This window comes from Capra hircus, chromosome 23, assembly GCF_001704415.2.
Source record: "Capra hircus breed San Clemente chromosome 23, ASM170441v1, whole genome shotgun sequence".
Lineage (NCBI taxonomy): Eukaryota > Metazoa > Chordata > Mammalia > Artiodactyla > Bovidae > Capra > Capra hircus.
Window position 1 is genome coordinate 28783919 of NC_030830.1, and position 25607 is coordinate 28809525.

At 43.0% G+C, this 25607-nt stretch overlaps 1 protein-coding gene across 7 annotated transcripts in view; it reads left to right on the top strand.

The window, feature by feature from the left end:
• The window catches only part of ADGRF5 (adhesion G protein-coupled receptor F5), a 113147-nt gene that overhangs the window by 74394 nt on the left and 13146 nt on the right, over positions 1-25607 (top strand). For 4 of the 7 annotated variants that reach the window (XM_005696376.3, XM_005696377.3, XM_005696379.3 and 1 more), the window contains exons 4-15: positions 2246-2416; positions 4689-4865; positions 4994-5103; positions 7614-7672; positions 8908-9053; positions 12056-12277; positions 13299-13502; positions 17162-17332; positions 18472-18591; positions 18743-18952; positions 21819-22031; positions 24269-24421. In XM_005696376.3, coding sequence (XP_005696433.2) covers positions 2246-2416; positions 4689-4865; positions 4994-5103; positions 7614-7672; positions 8908-9053; positions 12056-12277; positions 13299-13502; positions 17162-17332; positions 18472-18591; positions 18743-18952; positions 21819-22031; positions 24269-24421 — 1956 coding nt within the window. The remainder of the gene's footprint in view (positions 1-2245; positions 2417-4688; positions 4866-4993; positions 5104-7613; positions 7673-8907; positions 9054-12055; positions 12278-13298; positions 13503-17161; positions 17333-18471; positions 18592-18742; positions 18953-21818; positions 22032-24268; positions 24422-25607) is intronic. The other 3 variants (XM_005696378.3, XM_005696380.3, XM_005696381.3) reach the window with 3 other exon arrangements.

Genomic DNA, 25607 nt, shown 5'->3' on the forward strand with positions numbered 1-25607 from the left:
TACCTTTCAGGAAAAAGAATGTACTCTCAAACAGACCTTGTAAATATCATGCAGCCACTATTGCAAACGTTCCTAGAAGACAACAGGTTAGGATAGCTCAGGAGAAGATTAGCAGTCCTTCCAGGAAGCTTGCTTTTCATCATAGAATCATTTGCAAATCAGAAAGAAAACAGGAAACCTCAAGATATGCCGCAGTATCATGACAGACTGAGATGTCATTCTAGGTTTTAAAAGTCACTGTGTTCTACTTGTAAATACATGTTTATATGGAGGAAACATAGCTTAAGAGGCATTTGTAATTTTAAGAAAATGTGCGCAGACATCTTTAAAGGTTTGAGTTAATTACAGCAAGTTGATGAATGCCAAAATGAAATAGTTCTCAACAAGTTTGATAAATAAAACCAAACTCCTAGAAAAAAAGAGTTTACACCTCTAAATGGACAAATGCTACCATTTTCTGCAGTAAACGTTTATCAGTTGGAGTTTCCCATAGTAAATGTATTTCATTTTAAGTTTGCAGATAAATAATTCTTGGAATATTTAAAACAAATCTGGCAATATTATGAGAGAAATTCTTTGCCCTTTTAGAAAACAGATATAAATTTTAATGTTAAGGTTTTAGATTTATATATAACATATCATGTATATTTATATATTATATATTTTATATATCATATATATTATCATTTTAAATATATAGTCATATATATGACATTATACTTCCAGATTTTATATTTTTGCAGATTTTACTTATATTTTGAAAGGAAAAATTTTACAAGTATTCATTAATCTTTTCCTTACTTGACCAGCAAAATAAAATAAGCCACAACTTGCCTTCTCAAAGCATCTGTATAAAAAGATTCTCCTATTTGCCAAAGGCTCTGCATTAGCTACTAACTAAGCCCATGGCTTCAGCTCCAGTTATGTATTCCAGCCAAGAGTGAGCCAAAGATTCTATCTATGACATGAAGGTGAATCTGAGGCTCAACTCAGAAATCACAGGTTTAACAAGAATCTACTGGACATGAATTTATTACGTGCTGGGCTCCATGCCAGATGGAGTGGGTAAGGCCATGAGAAGCGAAAGAAGCAGTTTCTGCCTTTAAGAAGCTTACAGCCAGTGGCCCAGATGTGATGTCATAGTGGAAACTATGCAGGCACCTTCTGATAGATCTATTGTCTGGCTTGCCTGGTGTGGGAAGCAGACGCATCTAGAATGCCATCCAGGCAACCAATCTGGAGACAATTTGGAAAAACAATGAATTGCTGAAGGTCTGTATTATTTTACTTTACAATTTGCCAATTTCACTTTTATCGAGTGTCTATCATGTTCTGGACATGGGAGATACAGAGTGAGAACAAAGAGTCCACACTGCGTGCACAGGCTAAGAACAAAGGGAATTAACTAGATGGCTTTCCCCAGAGGTCTTCAGACCGTGCATCCTTGAGCTCTCAAAACACGTGCATGACCACTTCACGGTGTCAGGAATGTACTGACTCATTCTGGAGAGTCAGGACCCTGGCTTTGATTGCCTAGACAGTTGCCAAGTCCCCCTGCTGGGTCTCCCTGCTTCTGTTCTTGTCTCATTAGAGTCTGTTCTCACACAGCCTTGGACATCAAGAGGGGTTATGAGAATGGAGAGGATGGACAAGTCCTCATCTTGGTCTGTGAAGCTCTCAAATGCCTGGAGACCACAATGCTGATACCAGTTAGATCTATTTCATTTCTCCTCTAAATAGCAAAGTCATAGAGAGGAAGCCCATGAAGGGAGGACTTGGTGGTGATCAGTAAACAAACTTTTCTTTCTCAGTAAACAAACGTAAAATAAAAATGTTTATTAGAACTTCTTAAAGGGTGATGTGTCCAGGCATCCATGTGTCTCCGTCACTGGCTTTTAAAAAATGTTTCATTTTATATTGGCATATAGTTGATCTTCAGTGTTGTGTTAATTTCAGGTGTACAGCAGAGTGATTCAATTATACATATACCTATATCCATTCTTTTTCAGACTCTTTCCCCCATATGTTATTACAGGGTATTGAGTAGAGTTCCCCGTGCTATATGGTAGTTATGCATATAGTATTATATGGTAGTTCTTGTTGGTTATCTACTTTATACATAGTAGTGTGTATACGCTCATCCTAAACTCCTAAGTTTCACTGGCTGTAAGTTCTAAAATGTCCATCTGTTCTCGCTCCTCCCCACATGGTAAGTGCTCACAGCCTTTGTCTGCTTTCTTTCCAGTTGCTGTAAGCAGCCCTGCAGCTCAAGAGTTCACCATCGATGTTGAGATCAGTTTTGAAAATGCCTCCTTCCTGGAGCCTATTAAAGCTTACTTGAACAACCTCAGTTTTCCAATTCAAGGGAATGACACTGACCTAGCTACCGATATTTTGAGCATCGAGGTGTCAACAGGTGAGTAAAAGGCCTATTGCTTGAAAGAGGAGGATTGAGTTAATCAGAAGAAACTACTCTGGGCTGCTTACTGTTAGAGGGGGATGTGGGGTGTGAAGGGGAGCAGCCTGGGAAGAGGGAACCTCAGGCAGGAGGCGGTGGGATGGGTGGGTGAGGAGACTTACTGACCCAATATTTATATCTTAGCACCCCAAATTTCCTCCACCCCCCCTTTTCTGTCTCCCCCTTCAACGCTTCCAACAGCTTATGCTATAATCCTTTCAAGAAAGGCATTTTTAATTAATGTTTTATTGAAGTATGGTTGATTTGCAATATTGTGTTAGTTCCCATTGTACAGCAAAGTGAGTCAGTTATATATACACATATATCTATTCATTTCTAGATTCTTCTCCCATATAGATCATGACAGAGTATTGAATAGAGTTCCTTGTGCTATTCAGTAGGTTTTTATACGTTATCTGAAAGGTATTTTAAATCCTAGTACACAAAACTGAGTATTTTGAAGGCCGGACAATGTGTGTCAAACATTAAACAATACCTGGAATGTGGTAGGTGGTCTGGGGATGGTCACTTTTGCCATCCTCTTAAGGCATATTCATTTTTCACGTGGGAGTCCAAAGTTATTCAAATCCCACCCCCACATCAATCTCAAAAACAAGCAAATTGAAAACAGCACCAACAAAACAAAACAACCAAGAAGGCTTTAGCAGTGGGATTTCAGGTCAGTAAGAGAGAGATTTTTGACCAAGAGGGCCTCGTTGGTTTCCTTCGAATTACCAGTGCCCACCACACTCACTAGCAGCCTCGACTTCCCTGTTTCCACTTCACCCTGTCTACTGCTGGCTCACAGGACGGCAGCAGTGTCCAAGGATTCCAGGAGACTTGGGTGTCGCTCCTATTTCAGCAACAGTTCTTAGACGACTTTGCTTTGGAAAGTCATCCTGTGGGCCTTTGCCTTGATGCCCACCTGCAGAATTCCCAGGAATATGGTGTTAGTCCAGTTTTAGATATAACCTCAAAGTCTTCAGAGCATTTTTCAATGTCAGTTTTCAATGGGATATAGAGTCTGCTTGGGCTGTTCACATCTGGCTTGAATACAAAAGGCACAAGTTTAGAATTATATTCTATATTTGTTATCTATTGCTTCCCCGAAACTTAGCATCTTAAAACAACAAACCCAGGATTCCCTGGCATTCCAGTGGTTAGGACTCTGTGCTTTCACTGCCAAGGGCCTGGATTTGATCCCTGGTTGGGAAACTAAGATCCCATAAGCCACATGGTGCAGCGAAAGCAAACAAATAAAAGCAGCAAGCATTTATCATGCTACACAGTCTCTGAGGGCCAGGAATCCAGGAAGAGCTTAACTGGATGGCTCTGGCTCAGGGTCTCTCGTGAGGCCGTAGTCAAGCCATCAGCCTGAGCTGCAGTCATCTGAAGGCTCAACTGGGGCTGGAAAACCCGCTTCCACGCTCACGCGTGTGGATGCTGGTAGATCCTCAGCTCCTCCATAGCTGTTGGCTGGAGACCTCAGTTCCTAATCGTGGGCCTCTCTGTGACATGTCCTCATCAATGCAGTTGGCTTCCCTCAGTCCAAGTGATCAGAGGGAGAGAGAGAGAGAGAGACGGAGTACATGTAACCAAGAGGAAGCCACTTTGTCTATTAGAACTCAATTTCAGAAGTGATATAGCACCACCTCTGCTGTATACTATCAGTCACCCAGAACAATCCTAGCACAATATGAGTTATTGTTGCTGTTTAGTCACTAAGTTGTGTCCAACTCTTTTGCAACCCCATGGACTATAGCCCACTAGGCTCCTCTGCCCATGGGATTTCTCAGGTAAGAATACTGGAGTGGGTAGCCATTCCCTTCTCCAGGGGATCTTTCCAACTCAGGGGTTGAACCTGTGTCTCCTGCATTGGCAGGTGGATTGTTTAGCACTAAGCCAGAAGGAATCTATAAAAGGGTGTGGGTACACAGAGGCAGGGATGGCTGGGGCCATCTTACAGGTTGGCTTCCATATACTCAAAGTCTGAGAATCTGTTTACCACCTTAACACTGTAGGCAGAGGCTGGGATAGTTGGCATTGCCCTCTTTTAGATGGCCATGCCTCACAAAAGGTGATATGAATGGGAATTACATGAACCTCATGCAGAGCCACTGAGCTTCCCAGAAGGGCTATATGGAGTGGCGTTAGGATTTCCTACAAGCATAGGTACTTGTAACCTGTAAATTACACATGTTTTTCTCCTCACTGTTCCGGTTGATGACAGTCTGCAGACCTAATGGAAATGAAATCTGGTGCTCCTGTGAGACAGGCTATGAGTGGCCTCAGGAAAGTTGTCTCCACAATCTCACTTGTCAGGGACATGATGGCTCCTCTGCAGGGCGTCACTGTCATTGCCTTAAGGGACTGCCTCCCAAGGGACCTTTCTGCCAGCTCCAGGGAGGTAAGTAGCTGCTCATTGAATGCTTGTTTGTTGAGTGCCCATTTGCTTTCAACTCAAGAAAATGTTTCTCTGTCTTGTGTGTACTGTGCTAACATGGGATTTTTTTAAATATGGCCCTGTGTTCTTAGCAGATGTTATCCTGAGAATGTCGGTCAGACTCAATGTGGGCTTTCAAGAAGATCTTAGGAACTCTTCCTCTGCCCTGTATAAGTCCTACACGACTGACCTGGAAACAGCGGTAGGTTGTGGTCCCAGGAGTCTCTTCACCAACAAACTCTGAGCTGAGCGGAATCTATTGCATTTACAGTGGGTTGTTTGCTTGAATCTGTCAGAATTCATGAAGCTTATGTTGAAACAATTTCTATACCTCTGGGATGATGATTTAAGAACTGCTCAAATCATACTGTGTTCAGAGGATGTTTTGACTTCTTGACATGATATAGTCTTGACCCATGGCATTATCTTGACCTTCGACATCATCTTGACCTTTGACATCATCTTGACCTCTTTGGCTTCATCTTGACTTTTGGCATCATCTTGACCATTTTGACACCATATTGACCTTGACATCATCTTGATCTACCATCTTTGACATCATCTTGACATATAGGTGGAAATTCTTCCCGGAATAGAATTGATTCAGATAAAATTCGGTGGCATTAACTCACTAAAACCTGTTCAAAGGTCCAAAGCCTTGGTCTAGAAGTATCAGATGGTGCATTTCTATTCATTTTTACACATCACACTGATGAAACCCCTAACATCTTTTGTGCAGACCAGTTAAGTCTGACATAGAGGATTCCACACCACTCGATACTAGAGGTCCTTAAGCATCCACACTTAAGGCAGATTTAAATTTTACTCATGTAGATAGGTTTATCTGTGTCATACTTCAGATGCCACGTACCAGAAACAGACTCACAGATCCAGAGCACAGACTTGCTCCCAAGGGGGAGTGGAGGAAAAGACTGGAAGTTTGGGGTCAGCAGATGTAAACTATTGTACATAGAATGGATAAAAAACAAGGTCCTGCTGGTAGCATAGGGAACTATATTCAGTATCCTGTGATCAACCATAATAGAAAAGAATACGAAAAAGTTTGTATGCATATGAACATCTGCTCATGTTAAATTAAAGCATATTTCCTCAATGTAAAATGTGTGCCGGACACTATTCTAAGTGCTTTACATTGGATTAATTCAGCTAAACCTAAATACTTTGGTTGAATCAACTCATTTGGAATAGAGCTTCTCAACTAGGTGTGGTACAAACTGCTATAGGTAGACTGATGTAATGACTCCCCTTAACTCTCCAGGCAGCCAACCGCCTGCCTCAAACCAGGAGCAGCCTTCCGCTTACCCCAGTCAAGTAGGGGTTAATATTTGTTATCGGTGCCATGATGCAATGCTGATACAGGAGAGGTCTTGGATATCTGATTTGTATATCAGGCATGCAATAGTTCTGCACAGCATGAGAATCCTCCTCACGCACACAAGTCACACTACGCATATCACACGACATAGTTTACTTTTGAGGAAAAAAGACAGTAACATATTAATTGTTTGATTCTGCCCATCCAGCTCCCTAACACAGCACTTTGCAGGTGTAATCTACCCTGTAAATGTAACTTGATTCAAATAGAATCTCCTGCGGAGTTGGAATTCAGGGAAACAAAGTGGAGTTAAAAACATCAGTAAAAACCACATTGGCTCAACCAAAGCTGTGATATGTTTAGTGAGGAACAGGGCAGTGTATTGGTCACAAGAGACACCTCATAGATTTTCAACTTCAGGAAATGTAAATTGACTGTGGCTCCCAACTGCTGCCCACTACCAGTGAATGAGCAGGGCAGATCTGTCTAACAAACACCTGACTCCGTTGAAGGCTAGACTGCACGTCTAGGCTCAGTCTAGATGATTTCATCTAACCCCACCCCACTCCTGTTCAGTTTCACTTGGGTCTGCTGTCTCTGTCTGCCTTCCCTGATGCCTCCTCATTGCTTTCCTCTAGGCATTTCCCTAAGTCTTTTTTTAAAATTTGTTTGTGGTTGTGCTGGGTCTTCATTGCTGCATGAGCTTGCTCTAGTTTAGTGAGTGGGGCTGCTCTTCTTGTGATGTGGGAGCTTCTAATTGCAGTGGTGTCTCTTGTTGCAGAGCAGGGACTCGAGGGCAAGTGGGCTTCAGTAGATGCAGCACGCGAGCTCAGTAGCTGTGGGTTTCGGGCTTGGTTTCCTTGAGGCGTGTGGGATCTTCCCAGACCAGGGATTGAATCCATGTCTCCCCCATTGGCAGGTGGATTACTACTGAGCCACCAGGGAGCCTCCCTAAGTCAATATTTTTGCACATTTACTCTGGCGTTTGCTTCCTGGAGAACCCAGAATGACCTAGGTAAATAGAAATTACTTCTCCAAAGATTTGACAAAGCTAGCGCTTATTTGGCCACTTAGCAAAATATACAGAGAGCATTTTACAGAAGGAGATAAGAAATGTGGGCTTCCTGGTGGCTCGGTGGGTAAAAAATCCACCTTCAATTCACTAGACACAGGAGACACGTGTTCAGTCCCTGGGATGGGAAGATCTCCTGAAGGAGGGCATGGCAACCCACTCCAGTATGCTTGCCTGGACACATCAGAAGTGACCGAGCATGCACACACAATAAGAAATACACACTTTTTATTCTGTTTTGAATCATTTGACGTATCTTTCAGTGGACCTTGATTAATGGTACTTGTCTTGCTTTATTTTCCAGTTCTGGAAGGGTTACAGTATTTTACCAGGCTTCAAATTGGTGACGGTGACAGGATTCAGGTAAGAATGCTATAATAGGGTAATTTTATCCAGTGGCGGGCTCAGTGGTAAAGAATCCGCCTGCAAGGCAGGAGCCGCAGGCGACATGGGTTTGATCCCTGGGTGGGAAAATCCTCTGGAGGAGGTCTTGGCAACTCACTCCAGTATTCTCACCTGGAGAATCCCATGGACAAAGGAGCCTAGCAGGCTACCATCCATAGAGTCAAAAAGAGTCGGACACAACTGAAGCGACTTAGTGCATGCACGCATCCAACAGCAGACACCAAAAGGTCAGTGAAAAAGCAAAAGCCTGTTAGAGGAGCACTGTCTGGGATGCCCAATGGGAACAGTTTGATAGAGGTGAAGACAATGCCAGATTTCCAGGGCTTAAAGGGGAAGGAAATAATGGTAACACTAGCTCACTCCTCAGAGATATACCTATCTAGAGGGAAGGTGAGAAAAAGATTTGTTATTCTATGCATGCCTGAATTTTGCAAAGAAAGATGTGGCATCTAGAAGGTCAGAAATACAAAAATGAAGTAATGTCATTCAATGATGCCCTTATTTTATTTTTTTTTAACATTTATTTATTTGGCCGTGCCAGGTCTTAGTTGCGGCACAAGAAATCTTTAGTTGCAGCATGTGGGATCTAGTTCCCTGAACAGGGATCAAACCCAAGCCCCTGCATTGGGAGCATGGAGTCTCAGCCACTGGACACCAGGGAAGTCCCAAATATGCCTTTATTTTAGAAAATTAGCCAGCCATGGCTATCACGTTGCACAACACCGTGTAATGCCTCCTCGTGGAGTTAGGTGCCCTGACAGCGCTGAGTATGTTTGCCCAGTGTCTCAAAAAGTCACTTGCCAATTGAAAACTTAAGAATGTTTCCAGAAGCACTGAAGATTTTGACTTCACTGGATATTCAGCATAGCTGGTAACCCTGGGTCAGCATGGCTGTGAGCCAATAGTCTCTACCTTGTAGTTAATACCCTTTGACCACTTGTGGGATTCAATTCACTCCACCCCATCTGGCTATTCTGGCCATTTATGTTATCTGTCTACAGACATTTGAGTGTTTGAACCCTGCCTCAGGCTTTCAACTAGAGCTTAGAAATAAGTGGATTTCAGTGGACCCTCAAAGAAAAAGGTCCCCAAGCTCTTCCTGCCATTTTGTTTTCTTATGCAAACAAACCATAAGGATCTAGACTCTTCCAGGTCACTTACTGCTTTTACTGAACTGAGTGGTCTCCATCCAGGCCTGGAAGTGTGGTTGTGACGTACGAAATCACCACAACAACAACAACATCACCTGCGTTAATGCATAAAGCGAACGAGAAAGTCACACAGAACCTCAATCAGACCTACAAGGTGGACAGCAGTTCCTTTCAGGTCACTTACAGCAGTAAGTAGACTATTGCTGTGTTCTCCCTGTGTGCATTCTACTTAGATGTGGTAATAGCATTTAGCATGATGTGTAGACCTGAGACGTCACATGCCGACTTCCTCTGTGGGAAGAAACTCTCCAGTTCCTGGCTTACAGGCTTTCTGCCTTCTCCCCACCATCGGCCACTTTGGCACCTCCTTTGGTTGGTGGCAGGCATGGAGGGTCCCAGCAGGGAGAGATTTTACAAGGCCACAGAGCCGTCTGGCCACAGAGCCACCTGGTTTAAGGATTTGTTTTTTTTAGTTAACAGACTCAAAACATTCAAAAAGGAGAACTAACATTGTGATGGTTGTTGCTGTTGTCACTCAGTCATGTCTGATTCTTTGTGACCCCGTGGACTATAGCATACCAGGCTTTCCCATCCTTCACTATCTCCCAGAGCTTGCTCAAACTCATGTCCATTGAGTCAGTGATACCATCCAACCATCACATCCTCTGTCTCTGGCTTCTCCTTCTGCCCTCAATCTTTCCCAGTTGGAAAAGACCCAATGAGTTGACTCTTCGCATCAGGTGGCCAAAGTATTGGAGCTTCAGCCTTAGCATCAGTCCTTCCAATGAGTATTAGGGTTGACAGACCCAAAACCTCCCCAGAAGTAGAACTAACATTGTAATGGTGGAGGGGGGAGGTATTTATGAGATACACTGATATGGACCAGGGGTGCATTGTTACTTTGGAGCAGCAGTTCTCAAAGTGTGGCCCCACCAGCAGCATCCGCACCATCTGGGAGCTTGTTAGAAAAGCAAATTCTGGGGGTCACCCCAGACCAACCTGGGCCAGCCTGTATTTTGGCAAGCCCTCCAGGTGATTCTGCTGCAGGGGAGATTTGAGAACCACTGCTTCGGATCACATATAGCAGTGATAAGAGTCCTGGCATTTCAGATGCTCTCCCTCATTTTCCAAATGGGCTATAGAGTTGGGCTCTGTTGTGTAACTAGGTGGGTGGATCTACTGTTACCGGAGGGAAAGCAAGGGGAGTCAACTGAGCAGAGATGTGACGAGCAAGTGATGACTGGCAGCTGTTGTGCGTAACTCAGGCCCATGGTTCACGACTGAAGGGGACGCCTCTTTGGAACAACACAGCCCACCATGGGGACGGCACTGGAGGGACTGTTGCAGGCACAGCTGGAAGGAAAGGCACCTCTTCTCAGGAGTGAGACCATCCTTACAATGGAGTCATACTCTATCTCTTTACATTCAGGGCTAATATTTTTAGACATCCTCTCATTTGGGAAGGAGAGGGTGGGACAAACTGAGAGCAAATCACCCTCAGGGTAAGTGACTTGCTCCAGGCCACATGGTGAATAACATCATTTTGCATGCCTCAGGTCACTATATGAAATATGCACAGGTGGCTTTGCTTCTGAATAGTTGACTGTGATGCTCTGAAATCTTATTTAATTCAGGAGCCCGAAAAATGTGGCAAGAGATATTTAGATACCTGGTTATTTTGAACATCATAGCACCCCAAATTAATTCTATGGTATTTTAGTCCCATGTTTACAGTACGAATGGGCTTCCCTTGTGGCTCAGCTGGTTAAGAATCTGCCTGCAATGCGGGAGGCCTGGGTTCGATCCCTGGGTTGGGAAGATCCCCTGGAGAAGGGAAAGGCTACCCACTCCAGTATTCTGGCCTGGAGAATTCCATAGACTGTATAGTCCATGGGGTCGCAAACAGTCCGACACGACTGACTGACTTTCACTTTCACTTTACAGTAAGAACAGGGTGTGGCCTAAGCATGAAGAACCATCCAGAAGATGCCTCCCAGAACCTTATTCTTCAGCGCCTTAGATTTTCTCAGTACATGGAATTCATGAATAACATAGCTCAGCTTAGAGGGAAAACCTGTATGTTATATAACCTGTTATATAAGCCATAAAAGCCCCAAAATAGCGAGTACTGTGTTTTTATTTCTGTCTGTGAAATGACTTAATGCCACTTTTCTCGAGAAGTTTACTGTGAAACCAATAAGAATAGCTACGGTCCCTCCAAGTCACCCCCCACAAGATAGCTCTCACTGCTCCTATTTTCCAGACAAGGAAGCCAAGGTTCAGAGATACTCAGCAAGCTCCCCAGTGCCACACAGCTATGCCTGGCTCAGAACCGGAATTCAAATTCAGATCTGTGTGTCTATAAAGCTGCCACTTTTATAGGCCCATCAGTCTTAGGTCTTTAAAAAACGTCTTGTTTCCCAAGCACACTTTATTGTAAAAAATTAATTGGTTTTCCCACTTTTAAGTTATCAAAGGCACAAGACAGAGCTTTCAGTCAGCGTGAGGTATCAATGATCAGTAACAAACAGTTGATGTTTCTCAAATCAGGGGCAAAGAAACTTGATGTTTAAGTTAGTTGGTGTGACTTTTTCATAAGATGTGCAATTTTCTACCAGACTATTAGAAATTTTTTTGTGTGCTTTTATTTTATAAATTTTATTGAAGTATAGTTGATTTACAATGTTGTGTTAATTTCTGCTGTACAGCAAAGTGGTTCAATTATCTATATTTATATTTGTATGTTCTTTTTCACATTCTTCTTGACTGTGGTTTATAGTTCCCTGTGCTATACGATAAAACTATAATAGTTTGTATCTGCTAATCCCAACCTCCCAATCCATCCCTCCCCTATTCTCCTTCCCCTTGGCAACCACAAGAAAATACAAGTTCCTTGTATCTGTGACAGACTATTTGAAACACTGAAAATAGATTCGGAATCCCCATTAGCATCATTGACAACTCTTAAAGTGTGCAAAAATCCCAAGCTAGAAACCGTGTCCCTAATAGCTGGCTCGGTCACTCCCGGGCCCTCAGGTCCTAGCTGTCCAGGGAAAGAGTGTGGGGAACACGTTGCATCATTCATCACCACGGAGACGTCTTGAGAACACCAGTGGTGGTAGCACTGGGGAGTAGCATTAATTCCATTCATTTGCTTTGGGATCCTAATAGCTTTTGTTTGGGTTTCCAGATGAAACGAAATTCTCCATCACACCAGAAATCATCTTTGAAGGAGATACAGTAACCCTGATGTGTGAGAATGAAGTTTTTTCCACCAATGTGTCCTGGATGCACGTGGAAACGGGCCTCGACATCCAGAACAGCACTGAAGTCTCCATCTACACCTCCATGCTCAACAACATGACCTCCATGTCACGCCTTATTATCCACAACATCACTCGGGTTTACATGGGTGGGTTGCCATCCAGCAACTGGGGCGAGGAAAGGAATGAAGGGCTAAGAAAGAATCAAACTGTGGTAGTGTGTGTAGACAGCCTTTTCCTCTTCAAAAAGAAGCTCCAATTTTCACAACTGAAAATTAATCCCATGGTGAATGAGCCAAGCAAATTCAGCCTGGGGAAACAAATATAATTTGCCACATTCACTGAAGCTTATGAGCTGGAACCTAAGACAAAAAGCAGGTTTCTTTTTTTTTAACATTTTTTTAAACTATGAGAAGAGCTTTGTTGAGGTAGAATTGACATAGAATAAACTGTATATATGTAAACTTAATATGCTTACATTTATAATTTAAATTATAACTTGCAGTATAATTTTGCACATATAGTTTAATAAGTTTTGATATGTGTGTACACCTGTGCAACTACCACCGTAATCAAGATAGTGAACATAGTCATCATTGCTCTCCCCAAGTTTTCTTCTTCTCTGTCGTAAACCCTCCCACCTGTTCCTCCCCAGCAACCACGGAAGCATAACTCTTACACCTGACATTCTAAAATTTAATAGCATCACTATAATCCAGATGTCAACAGAGGCATCTCATTTTCTCTGAATGAGAAACTGGACTGCAGACATGGATTCTATCAGGTGTTTGTTGACTCTGACTTTGCCACAGAGTTAAATAGGATGCTAAAATGATCCACGATCTTCTGATTCTCCAAGGTTTTCCCATCTTCCCTTTGTACCTCTGAAGCATCCCCACACATTTTTTTTCTTACCAGCAAGGACTCAGATTTCTGCTTTTTCCTTAGAACCTCTCTCTACTCCTCACCTTGTGGCATCAGAAATATCTCCCTCAACCTTCAGTACCTCCTGAATATTCCTTTAGGGATGCTTACAAGAAGTCTCATATGCTTTTGAAAATGATGTTTCATGAAGTACCACCACGATACATGAGATGAGGCCATCCTTCTTCTAGGGAACTAAACATGTGTAATAGTAATAATTCATGTCTTTTTGTGTATTCGCTACAGGTGAATACATTTGCAAACTGACATTAGATATTTTTGAATATGCATCCAGAAGAAAATTGGAAGTTATACCCATCCAGATACTGGCAAGTGAAGCTGTGGAGGTGATGTGTGACAACAATCCTGTGTCTTTGAACTGCTGCAGTGAGGTGAATGTGAATTGGAGTCAAATTGAATGGAAGCAGGAAGGGAGTATAAGCATTCCAGGTGAGCCTGTTAGAAACCCTTTCGCAAATAGGGTTTTTGCCTTTTGGCCAAGTAAAAGTGGAGATGCGGTGGGTAAAACAGCAAATGTCAGGTAGCTGGGTTTTTTCTAGACCTCAGACTGTGGAAGAAGTACTAGGTTTGAGGCCAGCTCCAGCTAAGCCTTGCTGGAACGAAATTCCCAAAATATGTACATATAAGTGTCTCGTGTGCTCTGTGCTTAGGCATGGCCAGCTCCTTGTGACCCCACGCACTGTAGCCCAGCAGGAATACTGGAGCAGGTTGCCATTTTCTCCTCTAACAGATCTTCCCAGTCCAGGGATTGAACCCGAGTCTCCTGCAGCTCCTTGAATAGCAAGTGGATTCTTTACCTGCTGAGCCATTGGGGAAATCCACAAGTGTCATGCCTGGGTTGTAAACAAGACTCTGGCAGAGAAGATTCAAGAGGGAGTGATGGGATGACATAGGTTTATGGCATCTCCCCTGCAGAAAATCTCGTCCCCAATTCACTTTGCTTTCCCTCTTCAGCCAAGAGACAAAGATGAGGTCAATGGGTTTTGCTTTGAAGTCTGACTTGGAGAGTCGAACTCCTGAGTCTCTCCTTCTGGTGCCTGTCTTTCCCACTTATTATCTGACGCTGTGTCTTTGGTTCTATATCTTTATCTATCAACCTGTTTGTCTCTCAATCAGTGTCAATTTCTGATCCTGTTGGTTATCTGAGATCACGCTTGAAATTCCCGCCTTTCAGTTTGTACTGATGAACAATAATAAGTGAAAAGTGAAAGTGAAGTCGCTCAGTCGTGTCCGACTCTTTGTGACCCCATGGACTGTAGCCTACCAGGCTTCTCCATCCATGGGATTCTCCAGGCAAGAAAACTGGAGTAGGTTACCATTTCCTTCTCCAGGGATCTTCCCCACCCAGGGATCGAACCTGGGTCTCCGGCATTGGAGGCAGATGCTTTAATAAATAATAATAAGTAGAAAAAATTTAAATAACAATAGTGCTCTTTTTTGTGTAATGATTTATGATCAATTTTTTAAAAACATGTTATCACTTGAAAAAAATTTTATATATTTTAATTGGACGATAACTGCTTTACAATGTTGTGTTGGATTCTGCTGTACAGTATGAACCAGTTATAAGTATGCACATATTGTTATCACTTTAATCACATTTAAATTTGACCACAAGTTTGAAGCAGGCATTTTTTTTGCCTTCCATTTTCAAATAAGGAAATTGAGGTTCAAATTCAATGACTTATCCAAGGATGTCACAATAGAAAAAGAAAATAATTCACCTTGCTTCACAGTCTTTGTCTTGGCCAAGCTATATCACACATGCCTGGTGAGTCAGCCTTGGCATGAGCTGATCCAGCAGAAATTGTGCTGTGAAACAGAAGACTGTTCTCTGCCTAGAAATCTCACATAGGCCGTTCTTCTCTTAAGAAATGACACTATTATGTGCTCATCTTTCAAGTTAAAAAAAAAATCATTAAAGCAATTGTAACTTTAGCCATGAAATCCATCAGTGTGGTAGAACTTTTATAAAGCCTTTCCTATTGGACAATATTAAATCATAAATAAAATAAGGATCAATTGAGATGTAACATTTTCTGAGCACATCTAGTTTGCAAAGCACATTTGTTTGCACCTTAAAGTACTCCGCAGAATGGTAAAGGCATCTGGTAACTGTTGAACAAGTTGACATATGGTCCATTTAGCCACTTCCTTGATTGTTAAGGAAGAGGAGGTGTAGACATCCTGAAGGAACTGCCAGGTGGGAGAAAGACCTTGCACAGTTCCCGTGACACTGACTTAGACGCTTTTAACTGTGAGTGGTGAAAAGCCTCACCCTCTGGCAAAGGAACCAGGAAGTCTACAGTCCAGATGCTCAGGGACCTCTCTGTGGCCGCCCCTGCTACAGACATTCTTAATGCCCTGGGCAGGCTCAACCAACAACAGAACAATGGATTTCCTGCCACCCAGCTGGGGCTGGCCACATGGGGACCCTTACAGGGGGTTCTCTGATGAATTTAACCTCTGCTTTCTCTAGACACCTGTCCTCTTTCCTTCTCCTTTGCCCTCCCCTCGCTGGGGCCATCTTTCTCCAAATTCCACAAGTTCTCTTAGCAGCCATTTTTCTAGATCAGGAGAAAGCAATCTAGCTAAATAATTCACCCCAATGTGTTGGAACTGAACGCATCGCCTCATCTCAGAAATGGTTGCACTCGGTTTTCAAAGCACTTCTGGCAAGGGATAAGATGGAAAGGAAGTAGTCCATAGTGTCAGAATTTCTAACTTTTAAGAAGATGAAGGTGGTCTTTTTCAAACAGGTTGGGCTTTCTGGGATTTTGGGGTATTTCAGGGCTTGTGGAATCTTAAAGATTGAACTCTCCAGGGACAGCGAAAGTGCCAAATCCTAATCAATAGATCGCTAAGGAGCTCCCAGATTTTCATCTTTTAAATAGAGACAATGGTACCCATTTTGTGAGACTTTTGAAAGAAGAGAAAAGAGATAATAAATGTCAACATTTAAAACAGAGTTGAATACATTGAATCTGCCACAATAACTGCTTTCTGATAATGATGATAGCTTTGAAAACCACGCCTTCACTTATCCTCAATGTCCTGGGAGTTCTTCATTGGATATTATTTAATCTTGAGCAACAAACTTGTAACTGCCTACTACCTCTACCCTGGAAAACAGAGTGCCAACTTACAGGCTGCATTTAGTACCTTCCATTGTTCTGCAGCCAAGGGAGAGGGATGGAGTGAAAGGTCCTGAAGGAAGTGGAGGAAGTAGGTTTTCCAAAAATGAGTGGAGGTATGAGCCTTGGAGATGAATGGACATTTGTACCTATGAACCAGGAGGTATTAATAATATACCCAAGGTGGGAAATCAGTTTGGTGTTCGGAATCACCATTTGGGAGACTGGGGAGAAAAGCTGGTTCCTTTTCAATCAGAATATTTTAAATATCATTGATCCTCCAGCTAAGGCTGAAAAAGATGCATTTATGTTAGAGTTCATCAGAAGGGTTTTTTCTTTTCTTTAATTTTTGGAAGATTATCAGTGTTTGAGGCACCCCACTCCAGTACTCTTGCCTGGAGAATCCCATGGATAGAGGAGCCTGGTAGGCTGCAGTTCATGGGGTCTCTAAGAGTCGGGCACGACTGAGCGACTTCATTTTTGCTTTTCATTTTCATGCATTGGAGAAGGAAATGGCAACCCACTCCAGTGTTCTTGCCTGGAGAATCCCAGGGATGGGGGAGCTGCTGTCTATGGGGTCGCACAGAGTTGGACATGACTGAAGTGACTTAGCAGCAGCAGCAGTTGCGATGTGAAAGCTTCTCATTGCAGCGGTTTCTCTTGATTCAAAGCACAAGCTCTAGGGCCCTTGGGTCTCCTTACTTGTGGCATATGGGCTCACCAGTTGTGACTCCCAGGGTCTAGAGCACAGGCTCAATAGTTGTGGTGCACGGGCTTAGCTGCTTCGCAGCATGTGGGATCTTCCAAGATCAGGGATCAAACCCATGTCTCCTGTATTGGCAAGCAGATTCTTTACCACTGAGCCACCAGGGAAGCCCCCGATTTGGCTTCTTTGCTACCAAATCAGAGAGTCAGATAACTGTGACAGTAAGAGAACCTCTTATGTCGTTGCAGGAAATGCTGAAATAGACACAGACAGTGGCTGCAGCAGATACACCCTCATGGCCAATGAAACTCAGTGTCCGAGCGGGTCGTCTGGAACGACAGTGGTCTACACGTGTGAGTTCATCAGTGCCCACGGAGCCAGAGGCAGAAAGGACATAGAAGTGACATTCATCTCTGTAGGTAAGGACTCTTTCACTAGTATTTTGGGGCTTACCCCCTCAAACTAGGGGCTGCCAATGAACTGGGAGCATCCACGAGCAGTGAAGCCGGACCTCCCCTGGTTGTGAGAGGGTGGTTGGGGTAAATCACACAAGGGGTTTGCATCTCTGCTGTTTAAATTCACATGAATTCCTTACAAGGAAGGGTAAGAGTAGGAAGCAGTGGTTGCAGGGAAGGAACCGCCTACGTTGTACTGAGAAGGCAAAAAGCTGAAGTAGGTTTCACGCTCAGATTAGTCACTGAATAAGGAAGGAATCCCAGGGTCTAAGAGTCGGACACGACTGAGCAACTCTCACTTCACAAGGATAATGCCGTTTATCTCCTACTTTTTCTCCCATAATCTCATTCTCTCTCCCTTGAATTGCAATAGGTTGGCTCACTCCCCACCATCCTTCATTCCCCCCTTTTCTCTCCCGTTTTATCTTTTTCAGAGAGAATGCAGCAGAAAGCTTTAGGAGTCTGGTATTTCCTGGTCATCTTACAGTTGTAACAAGTGGTTTTTTATTTTTTTAATGTTTCAATTAATTCTAGGACTCTTAAAAGTATCATTTCTACTGCTTATATCTTAAAGCATTCTAACTTCACCCCTATATCAGACGCTTAAAACCTTCTGCTGCATTCTCTGCAAAAATTGGGCAGGCAAACATGTTTTTGCGCCCATCACACAAAAACAAGTTAGATAAATCATAAGTCCCCACTTCTGAACAATTTGGGTGTCTCTGCTTCTCAGTCCAGATATAATTATTTGGGCAGTGTAACTGCTGTGATCCCTCTGCTTCACAAGTCATTCCAGAAACTACTCATCTGCTTGGTAAGCACCGACTGGGTACTGGACCTAGTGCTGATGCTGGCGATGTGAACGAGGACACACATGAGAGGGTCCTGCTCTTAAGGAGCTCACATTTTTATGGAGAAGAGATACAAAAGAGCGAAATGAAAATAACTATGGCATTTTAAGTTATTTCAAAAGAGTAGAAAATGGTACAGTCATAGGAACTGAGCCATTAAGTCTCCCTTGAGGTACCTGGAAGAGGTTGGAGGGGAGTTTGGGTTAAGTCAACACTCTTAAGTTTGCAACCTTTTGCCCTGCTGATCATTAGGAGATAATTCCAGCCACAAAGGGGAAGTGCGCGAATCCCAAAGGCTTGTGATGGAAATGAGTACAGTTCAGAGCACCACCAAGAACAGCCTAGAAACAAGTAAAGCCCCGGAGCAGCAAGGTACCAATGCCGCGTTGACCCCAGTAGAGTCAGGACCGCTCATGCTTTCTGTCTCCATGTGAAATTTCACTCTCTGTGGACGTCACCAGAAAGACTAAACGTTATACTTGTTGTTGGTTTTCTTTTGTCTGTTTTATTTGCATTCTTTTAGCCAAGCTAAACATAACCCCGGACCTAATTTCTGTTTCTGAGGGACAAAGCTTTTTTATAAAGTGCATCAGCGATATGAGTAACTATGATGAGATGTACTGGAACACTTCTGCTGGAACTAAAATATACAAAAGGTTTTATACCACGAGGAGGTATTCGGACAGAGCAGAGTCGGTGCTGACAGTGAAGACCTCAACCAGGGAGTGGAATGGTGAGTGAAAGCCCAGATACCCTGCACCCTGGTTCTGGGACCCCTAGAAATACACTGGAATCATTGCCATCCATGAAGGGCCTGGCCCGAGCCATGCCTGTGCCAGCCACTCTACAGGTCATACGTCATCACTCAAGGCAACAGCCCTTTGGGGGAAGCTGTCACTATTCCCATTTTACAGATGTGGAAAGTGAGGTTCAGCGAGGATAATAAATGTGCCTAAGTGTCCACAACTTAAGTTGTAGAGAAAGAATTAAAACTGGTCTCTGATTCTAGAGCCCGTGCTTTGCTGTTAAGATTTTTTGTTTTAATTTAACTATAGGTAATTTACAATGTTGTGTTTAGTTTCAAAGTGATTCAGTTATATATATATTTATTTACACACATATATGAAGATATCATGTATATGTGATATATATAATCCCCATGTAATCACATATAATCACCTATATATGTGATTCAGTTTTAAATATAAAGCGATTCAGTTTTTATATATGTATGTGAGTCAGTTTTTTATATGAAGTGATTCAGTTATATATATATACATATATGTGTTCTTTTTTAGGTTCTTCCCCATTATAAGTTGTTGTAAGATATTGCATATAGTTCCCTGTGCTGTACAATAGGTCCTTGTTATTCACCTATTTTATGCATTAATGGTATGCATATAATTCCAAACTCCTAAGAGGATTGTTTTTTAAAGTATTTTTACCAGATTCTTGTTTCACCCAACTGAGGTATAAAAATTCTTCCTAAAGGTTTTATATGCCTGGTTCCAAAAGAGGAAAGAAAAACATTTTTGTTTTCTACTTATCCCTAGATACTGTTTAAGTTGAGAGAAAATGCAAATTTTTGAAAGGAAATGAAATTTGATAGGATCCCTTTGATAATAACTGACATTTCTTGAGCTTCTGCTGTGTGGTAGATGCTGTGCTAAGTATTTAAAACAATAAACCTAGAAGAGAGTGTTGTTATCATCTCCATGTCACAGATGAGGACACTGGGGCCCAGAGAGGGTGAGAAACTGCCTGAGGTTATGTATGTGTCTGCTGAATGGCGGAGTCAAAGGGAAAAGGTGACTGGCTCAAGGCCAGTTTTGTTTTGTTTTGTTTTTTTTTGGTGAGGGTTCTGCACTTGTGGGATCTTAGTTCCCGGACCAGGGATTGAACTAAGTGTGGTGTCTTAAAACACTGGACCACTAGGCAAGTCCGCAGAAGCCAATTATTAACTACTTTTTTCTAGAGCTTTTCATGAATTATAGGCTTAATCAGTCCAGATCCTGTGAGTTCCAGCTCATCTTGATATTTTCCTATAAGGAAGGCTTAGGCAACACTGTAGAAATAACTGCTTCTTGTCTGGCTGGACTTGGTGGATACCATCAGAAATGGGAAATATTCCCATTTCTCCTATGCTGAGCTCATACTTGCTCTGCCCAATAGCCCTTTCTGACTATCAGACAATATTGAACTGTTAAACAGTCCCACTCAGGTCCTAAAAATCATCTGTTCTCATCAAAATTGACTACACTTTTCTATTCAATGTTAAGTTCCCTCCCTCACAATGGGAATCAGAAGGCATTTTCTCTCTGGTCTTTTCTACTTGTTTTTTCTCTGCCCAGCAGCTGCTCTGACTCCCCCAAAGTTAGGGCAAAGAGAAGGGATGTCAGCAACATTGAAATGTCCTACTTAACTGTAGATGCTGTTATAAACTTCCGGCTGTCCCCACCGCAGCTGACCCAGCAGCGGCTCATTCCCTGATGGGCTCTGGTGTGAAGTCCAGTGGGAAAGGTGGCTTTTATGAAGGTCAACCCAAGCCCTGTCCACAGTCCACTCTGCTTCACCAAGTACTGGGCTTGCAGGCAACTCCTGCTGCAGCTTTCTCTTTTCACTCCTGCAAAGTTGAGTCGGCCCATTCTCATCTTCAGACTTTTCTAGATAAGCGTCAGACATGTAATCCCAGAGTCTACAGGACAAGCTCTCCCAAGAGTTCACCATCCACTTCCTCCACCTTCCCCCTTCCCTCTGCTCTCCTTAGTGGTGCCATGATGTGCCAGAACCAGAGGCATCTACTCCCTTAGAGACGGGTGTCACAAGACCCCAGGGCTCCAGCTCCATCTCACTGACAACTTTCTTCAAAGAACTCCCCAGCCCAGCACACACCAAAATTCTCATTTTTTTCCCTCCTGGTTAAAGAAAGAGCCTTGGAGGAGGTCTTGGGAACCTGATTTGAAACTTGATCCCACTCCAACAGGCTGTTTGACTCTGGATAAGCCACTATACTGTATTCAAAAGTAAGTGAATATTTCCTTGAGGATGGGTTCAAATGCATAGAGAGCCCAGGAGGGGACTCGATGGAGCATTTTCTCATCTAGGGCCCAGGAGGGGTCACTGTGCGCTTGTCCCAGCTTGACAAGGAAACCCAATCCTCTTCTTAACTTTTTCAGCCAGTGCCTTCCTGTTTTTGTTTTTTGATTTTGCAATGGCTTTATTAAATAAAATTCATGCACTATAGAATTGATTCATTCAAAGGATACAGTTCAGTGGCTTTTAGTATACTGGAGTTGTGCAAACTCAACCATAGTCGACTTGAGAACATTTTCATCACTCTCCACCCCCACCAAGAGAAATTCCATATGCTTTACAAGTTACCTCATTTTCCCCCAAAGCCCCAGCCCTAGGCAACCACTACTCTATTTTGTGTTCCCGTATATTTGTCTACTGTAGTCGTTTCACAGAACTGGGATCATACGATATGTGGCCTTTTGCGTCTGGCTTCTGTCACTCAGCATGATGTTTTTGAGGTTCAGCTAATGCCTTTCTGGAGCGATGACTTTTGTTCTGTCTCATCTTGGCTTCCTTCCACTCAGGAACCTATCACTGCGTATTTCGATACAAGAATTTGTACAGGGTCATGGCCAAAGATGTCATCGTGTACCCGCTGCCTCTAGAGTCCAACATCATGGTTGATCCTGTGGAAGCTGCAATTCCATGCCGAAGCTCCCGTCACATCAGATGCTGCGTTGAGGAAGATTCAGACTACAAGGTCATTTTTCAAGTGGGTTCCTCGTCCTTTCCTGCTGGTAAGATGCCCACTGCTGAATTGTTAGGACATAAGATTCCATATACGTGGAGTCTACATATTTACTGTTAAAGCAGGGGTAAAGAGATGTAAGGATTCCATCAGACAGAATATAACAGAGGAGTCCATGAGGCTTTACTGCCTTCTATTTTGCTATGTGGCCAGTGGCTCATTGAAAAGTGAAAGTGTTAATTGCTCAGTCATGTCTGACTCTTTGAGATCCCGTGGACTGTAGCCCACCATATAATTCTCCATTTAATTCTCCAGACAAGAATACTGGATTGGGTACCCATTCCCTTCTCCAAGAGATCTTCCCGACCCAGGGATCGAACCTGGGTCTCCTGCATTGTAGGCAGATTCTTTACCATCTGAGCAAGTGGTTTGTGACAAAATCTTGAGAGTCAGTGAGAGTGGAGCCCATTGTTTTTAGTGATGGCTGTTGAAGACCATATTAAGTTACTGTCACGAGCCTTCTACATGTTCCATATAGTAGACTAGATATTCTGATCATCCCTCCCTCTATGCAGGAGTTAGCATGCAAGCAACGTACCACAAGAATCCTGTAAATGCACAGTTGAGCAGCCCAAAGAGTAACAGAAACAATCAAAAAGAATTAGAGGAAATGTTTTTGCTAATGATGGGATGCCCTGAAGGCATTTGCCAAAATCAGTAACCCAGAATCGTGAATTTGAATTTGAAAGCTCTGAAATGTATGAGACAGAAGGCCTTGATCCCAAGGCAGTAACTAAGGCACCCCACCCACCAGCACAACGTCAGGGCCCTCAGATGATAACAGGCTTAGTAAAAGAAGAAGAATCTAGGGAAAAAAAAAAACAAAATTCATCTGCCAAAGTTAAGAGCTTGGCCTCATTGCTGATAAAAGGCAAAAATTTCAACTGAGAATTATGACTGTCTTGCCCAGGTTTGGGGCTTGAATTTATACTACCAATGTGGTCCAGGAACTCCAAGCTGAGGAATAATTAACTTAAGAGGGTCCACTGGTAGCACTCAATGGTACCTGACCCCCCCCCCCAAAAAAAAATTCAAGTCCTGTCTGGTAGAATGTACCTTCCACCCAGATCCCTCAGGATTCAATCAGATAAAGGTCAACCAAATATGACTTCACAACCCCAAATCTCAACTCACTGACACCATCACCAGGGATTTAGGAGCTCACTCATACTTTTAAGAATGGTTCTTGGGGACCTCCTGCTTAATACAGAACACAGTGAATACAGGAGGAAGTGAGAAGGAGAGCAAAGAAGTGGGGCATGTAGATTAGTATCTAGAAGAGCATATGTCATAAAAGGCAATATATAGAATATTAGATACCCCAAAATGAGCACTAACAGATCAAAAGCACAATAGAAGTTCAGAAAGGTGGGGAATCCCATAAAGACTAGACAGTGTGGAGAAGGATGCGTGGCTGGGGGACATGAAATCAATCTGGGTACTGAAATATTTAAGCATTTCAACATTCTGTGGTAAACACGCATGCGTTCAGTGTTTTCTGTGTGCCAAATACTGAGCTAGGCACTAGGGATGCAAAGATAAATATGATCAGGTACCTACTCTCTAAAACCTTAGGGTCTGGTAGGAGTTGTTGTTCAGCCACCCAGTTGTGGCCAATTCTTTGTGACCACGTATGCTGCAGCATGCCAGGCCTCCCTGTCCCTCACCATCTCCTGGAATCTGCCCAAGTTCATATTCATTGCATCGGTGACGCTGTGCAGCCAGCCATCTCATCCTCTGACACCCTCTTCTCCTTTAGTGAAGTGTGAAAGTCGCTCAGTCCTGTCCGACTCACTGCGACCCCATGGACTATGCTGTCTGTGAAACTTTCCAGGACAGAATACTGGAGTGGGTAGCTGATTCCTTCTCCAGGTCTTCTCCTCTGGTGACCTCTAAACAAATGCAGTGAAATCAGGATAGGATAAAAGTGCAGAGCATGATGGGGTTTTGTAGATAGAAGGATGCTGAGAAAGCATTCTGATGGTCCGAAACCGGGTGGGCATAGGCTGGGAGCCGTGAATGGTGGAGGTAAGGTTTTGGCCAGCACGCCTGTCAGTGCAGGCTTAGTTACTTCTAGGCAAGTGACATTTTGAGAACCACATGGAAGATGGATGTGGCACATAATCCTGAAAAGAGTTGAAACAAGTTTATCCACGTTGGATGATTTTAACAAAATCCGTGCTTTGAATACTTATGTTGTGACTTCGTTCTTTGATTTCATTTTAGTAAAAGAAGTTGATGAAAAGCAAGTGTGCTACAAACACCATTTCACGGCAGACTCAGTTTCCTGTCCAGAAAATGTGGATGCGTTTTGTCACTTTACCAATGCCGCTAATAATTCAGTCCAGAGCCCGTCTATGAAGCTTAACCTGGTTCCTGGTGAGAGTGCTTTTAATTATTTTAAAATGTTACAGTCATGAGCAGAGATTCATTTATTGATTCACTTCCTCATTCATCCATCAATAAATGTATGTTAATCTCTTTCATGTGGCAAGACTTGAGCTAAGCATGGGGGATTGAAAAGAAATAAGCTGTGTTTCTTGGCCTCACATCTAGGAGAGAGATACATGTGATTTTAAAATGTTATCACATATAGTGTGGGAAGTTCTGCTCTGGAGACGGTTGTGGGTGGCTAGAAGAGGCTATCTGATTAACTCTGGTAGTGATTAGGTGAGAAGAAATTGATTAAGAAAGCTCGGCAGATAAAGCCATATACCCATTGATTCTGAGAGTTGAAGCCCTGCCCTCACCAGTTAAGAGTGGATGGTGTTTGTGTAGGGCTGAGGCTACAGCCCTAACTTTGAACTTTCAGCAAAGTTATAGACTTTCAGCAAAGTTCAGATATCTAGTCTACTTTATGCCCCCATCAGCACTGTTTCCCAGAGCTACAGAAAAAGAATCAGAGGGACTTGCCTGGCAGTCCCGTGGGTAAGACTTCACGTTCCAATGCAGGGGCTGTGGGTTCCATCCCTGATTGGGAAGCTAGGATCCCACATGCCTCGGGGTCAAAAAACCAAAATATGAGACAGAATCAATACCATAACAAATTTAATAAAGACTCTAAAAAATGTTCCACATCAAAATACCTTAAAAATAATAAAACATCGGAAACTGTCTTTCCCATCCTTTGTCATCGTTGAGCCAATACCACCTCATATACTATTTTTCAAGGTAAAAAGATACTTCTGGGCCTGCATCATAAGCAATCCCCTGGCCTCAGAAATCATCTCTATAAAAGACCCCATGATATTGAGGGATTTTTGGTCCTTCTCATCGGTGTTGGTATCTGAGGCCCAGACACCAAAGTAGGAAGCAATGAAGAGCTCCCTGTGTCTCTGAGTCACCATCCCTTGACCCCACCAAGCACACCTCTTCCAGAGGGCAGCCAAGGTCACTTCTCCTCTGTCCTCCCATCTTAGCCCAGCTGCCATCATGTTTTATTCTTACCTTTGTTCTCCTCTTTGTTCTTCTTGCAAAGTCTGATTCCTCAGCGTTTTCCCAATAGAAAATTACTTAGGTATTTTAAGATTTTTCTACAGTGGCTGAGAACTCAATAAATGCTAAA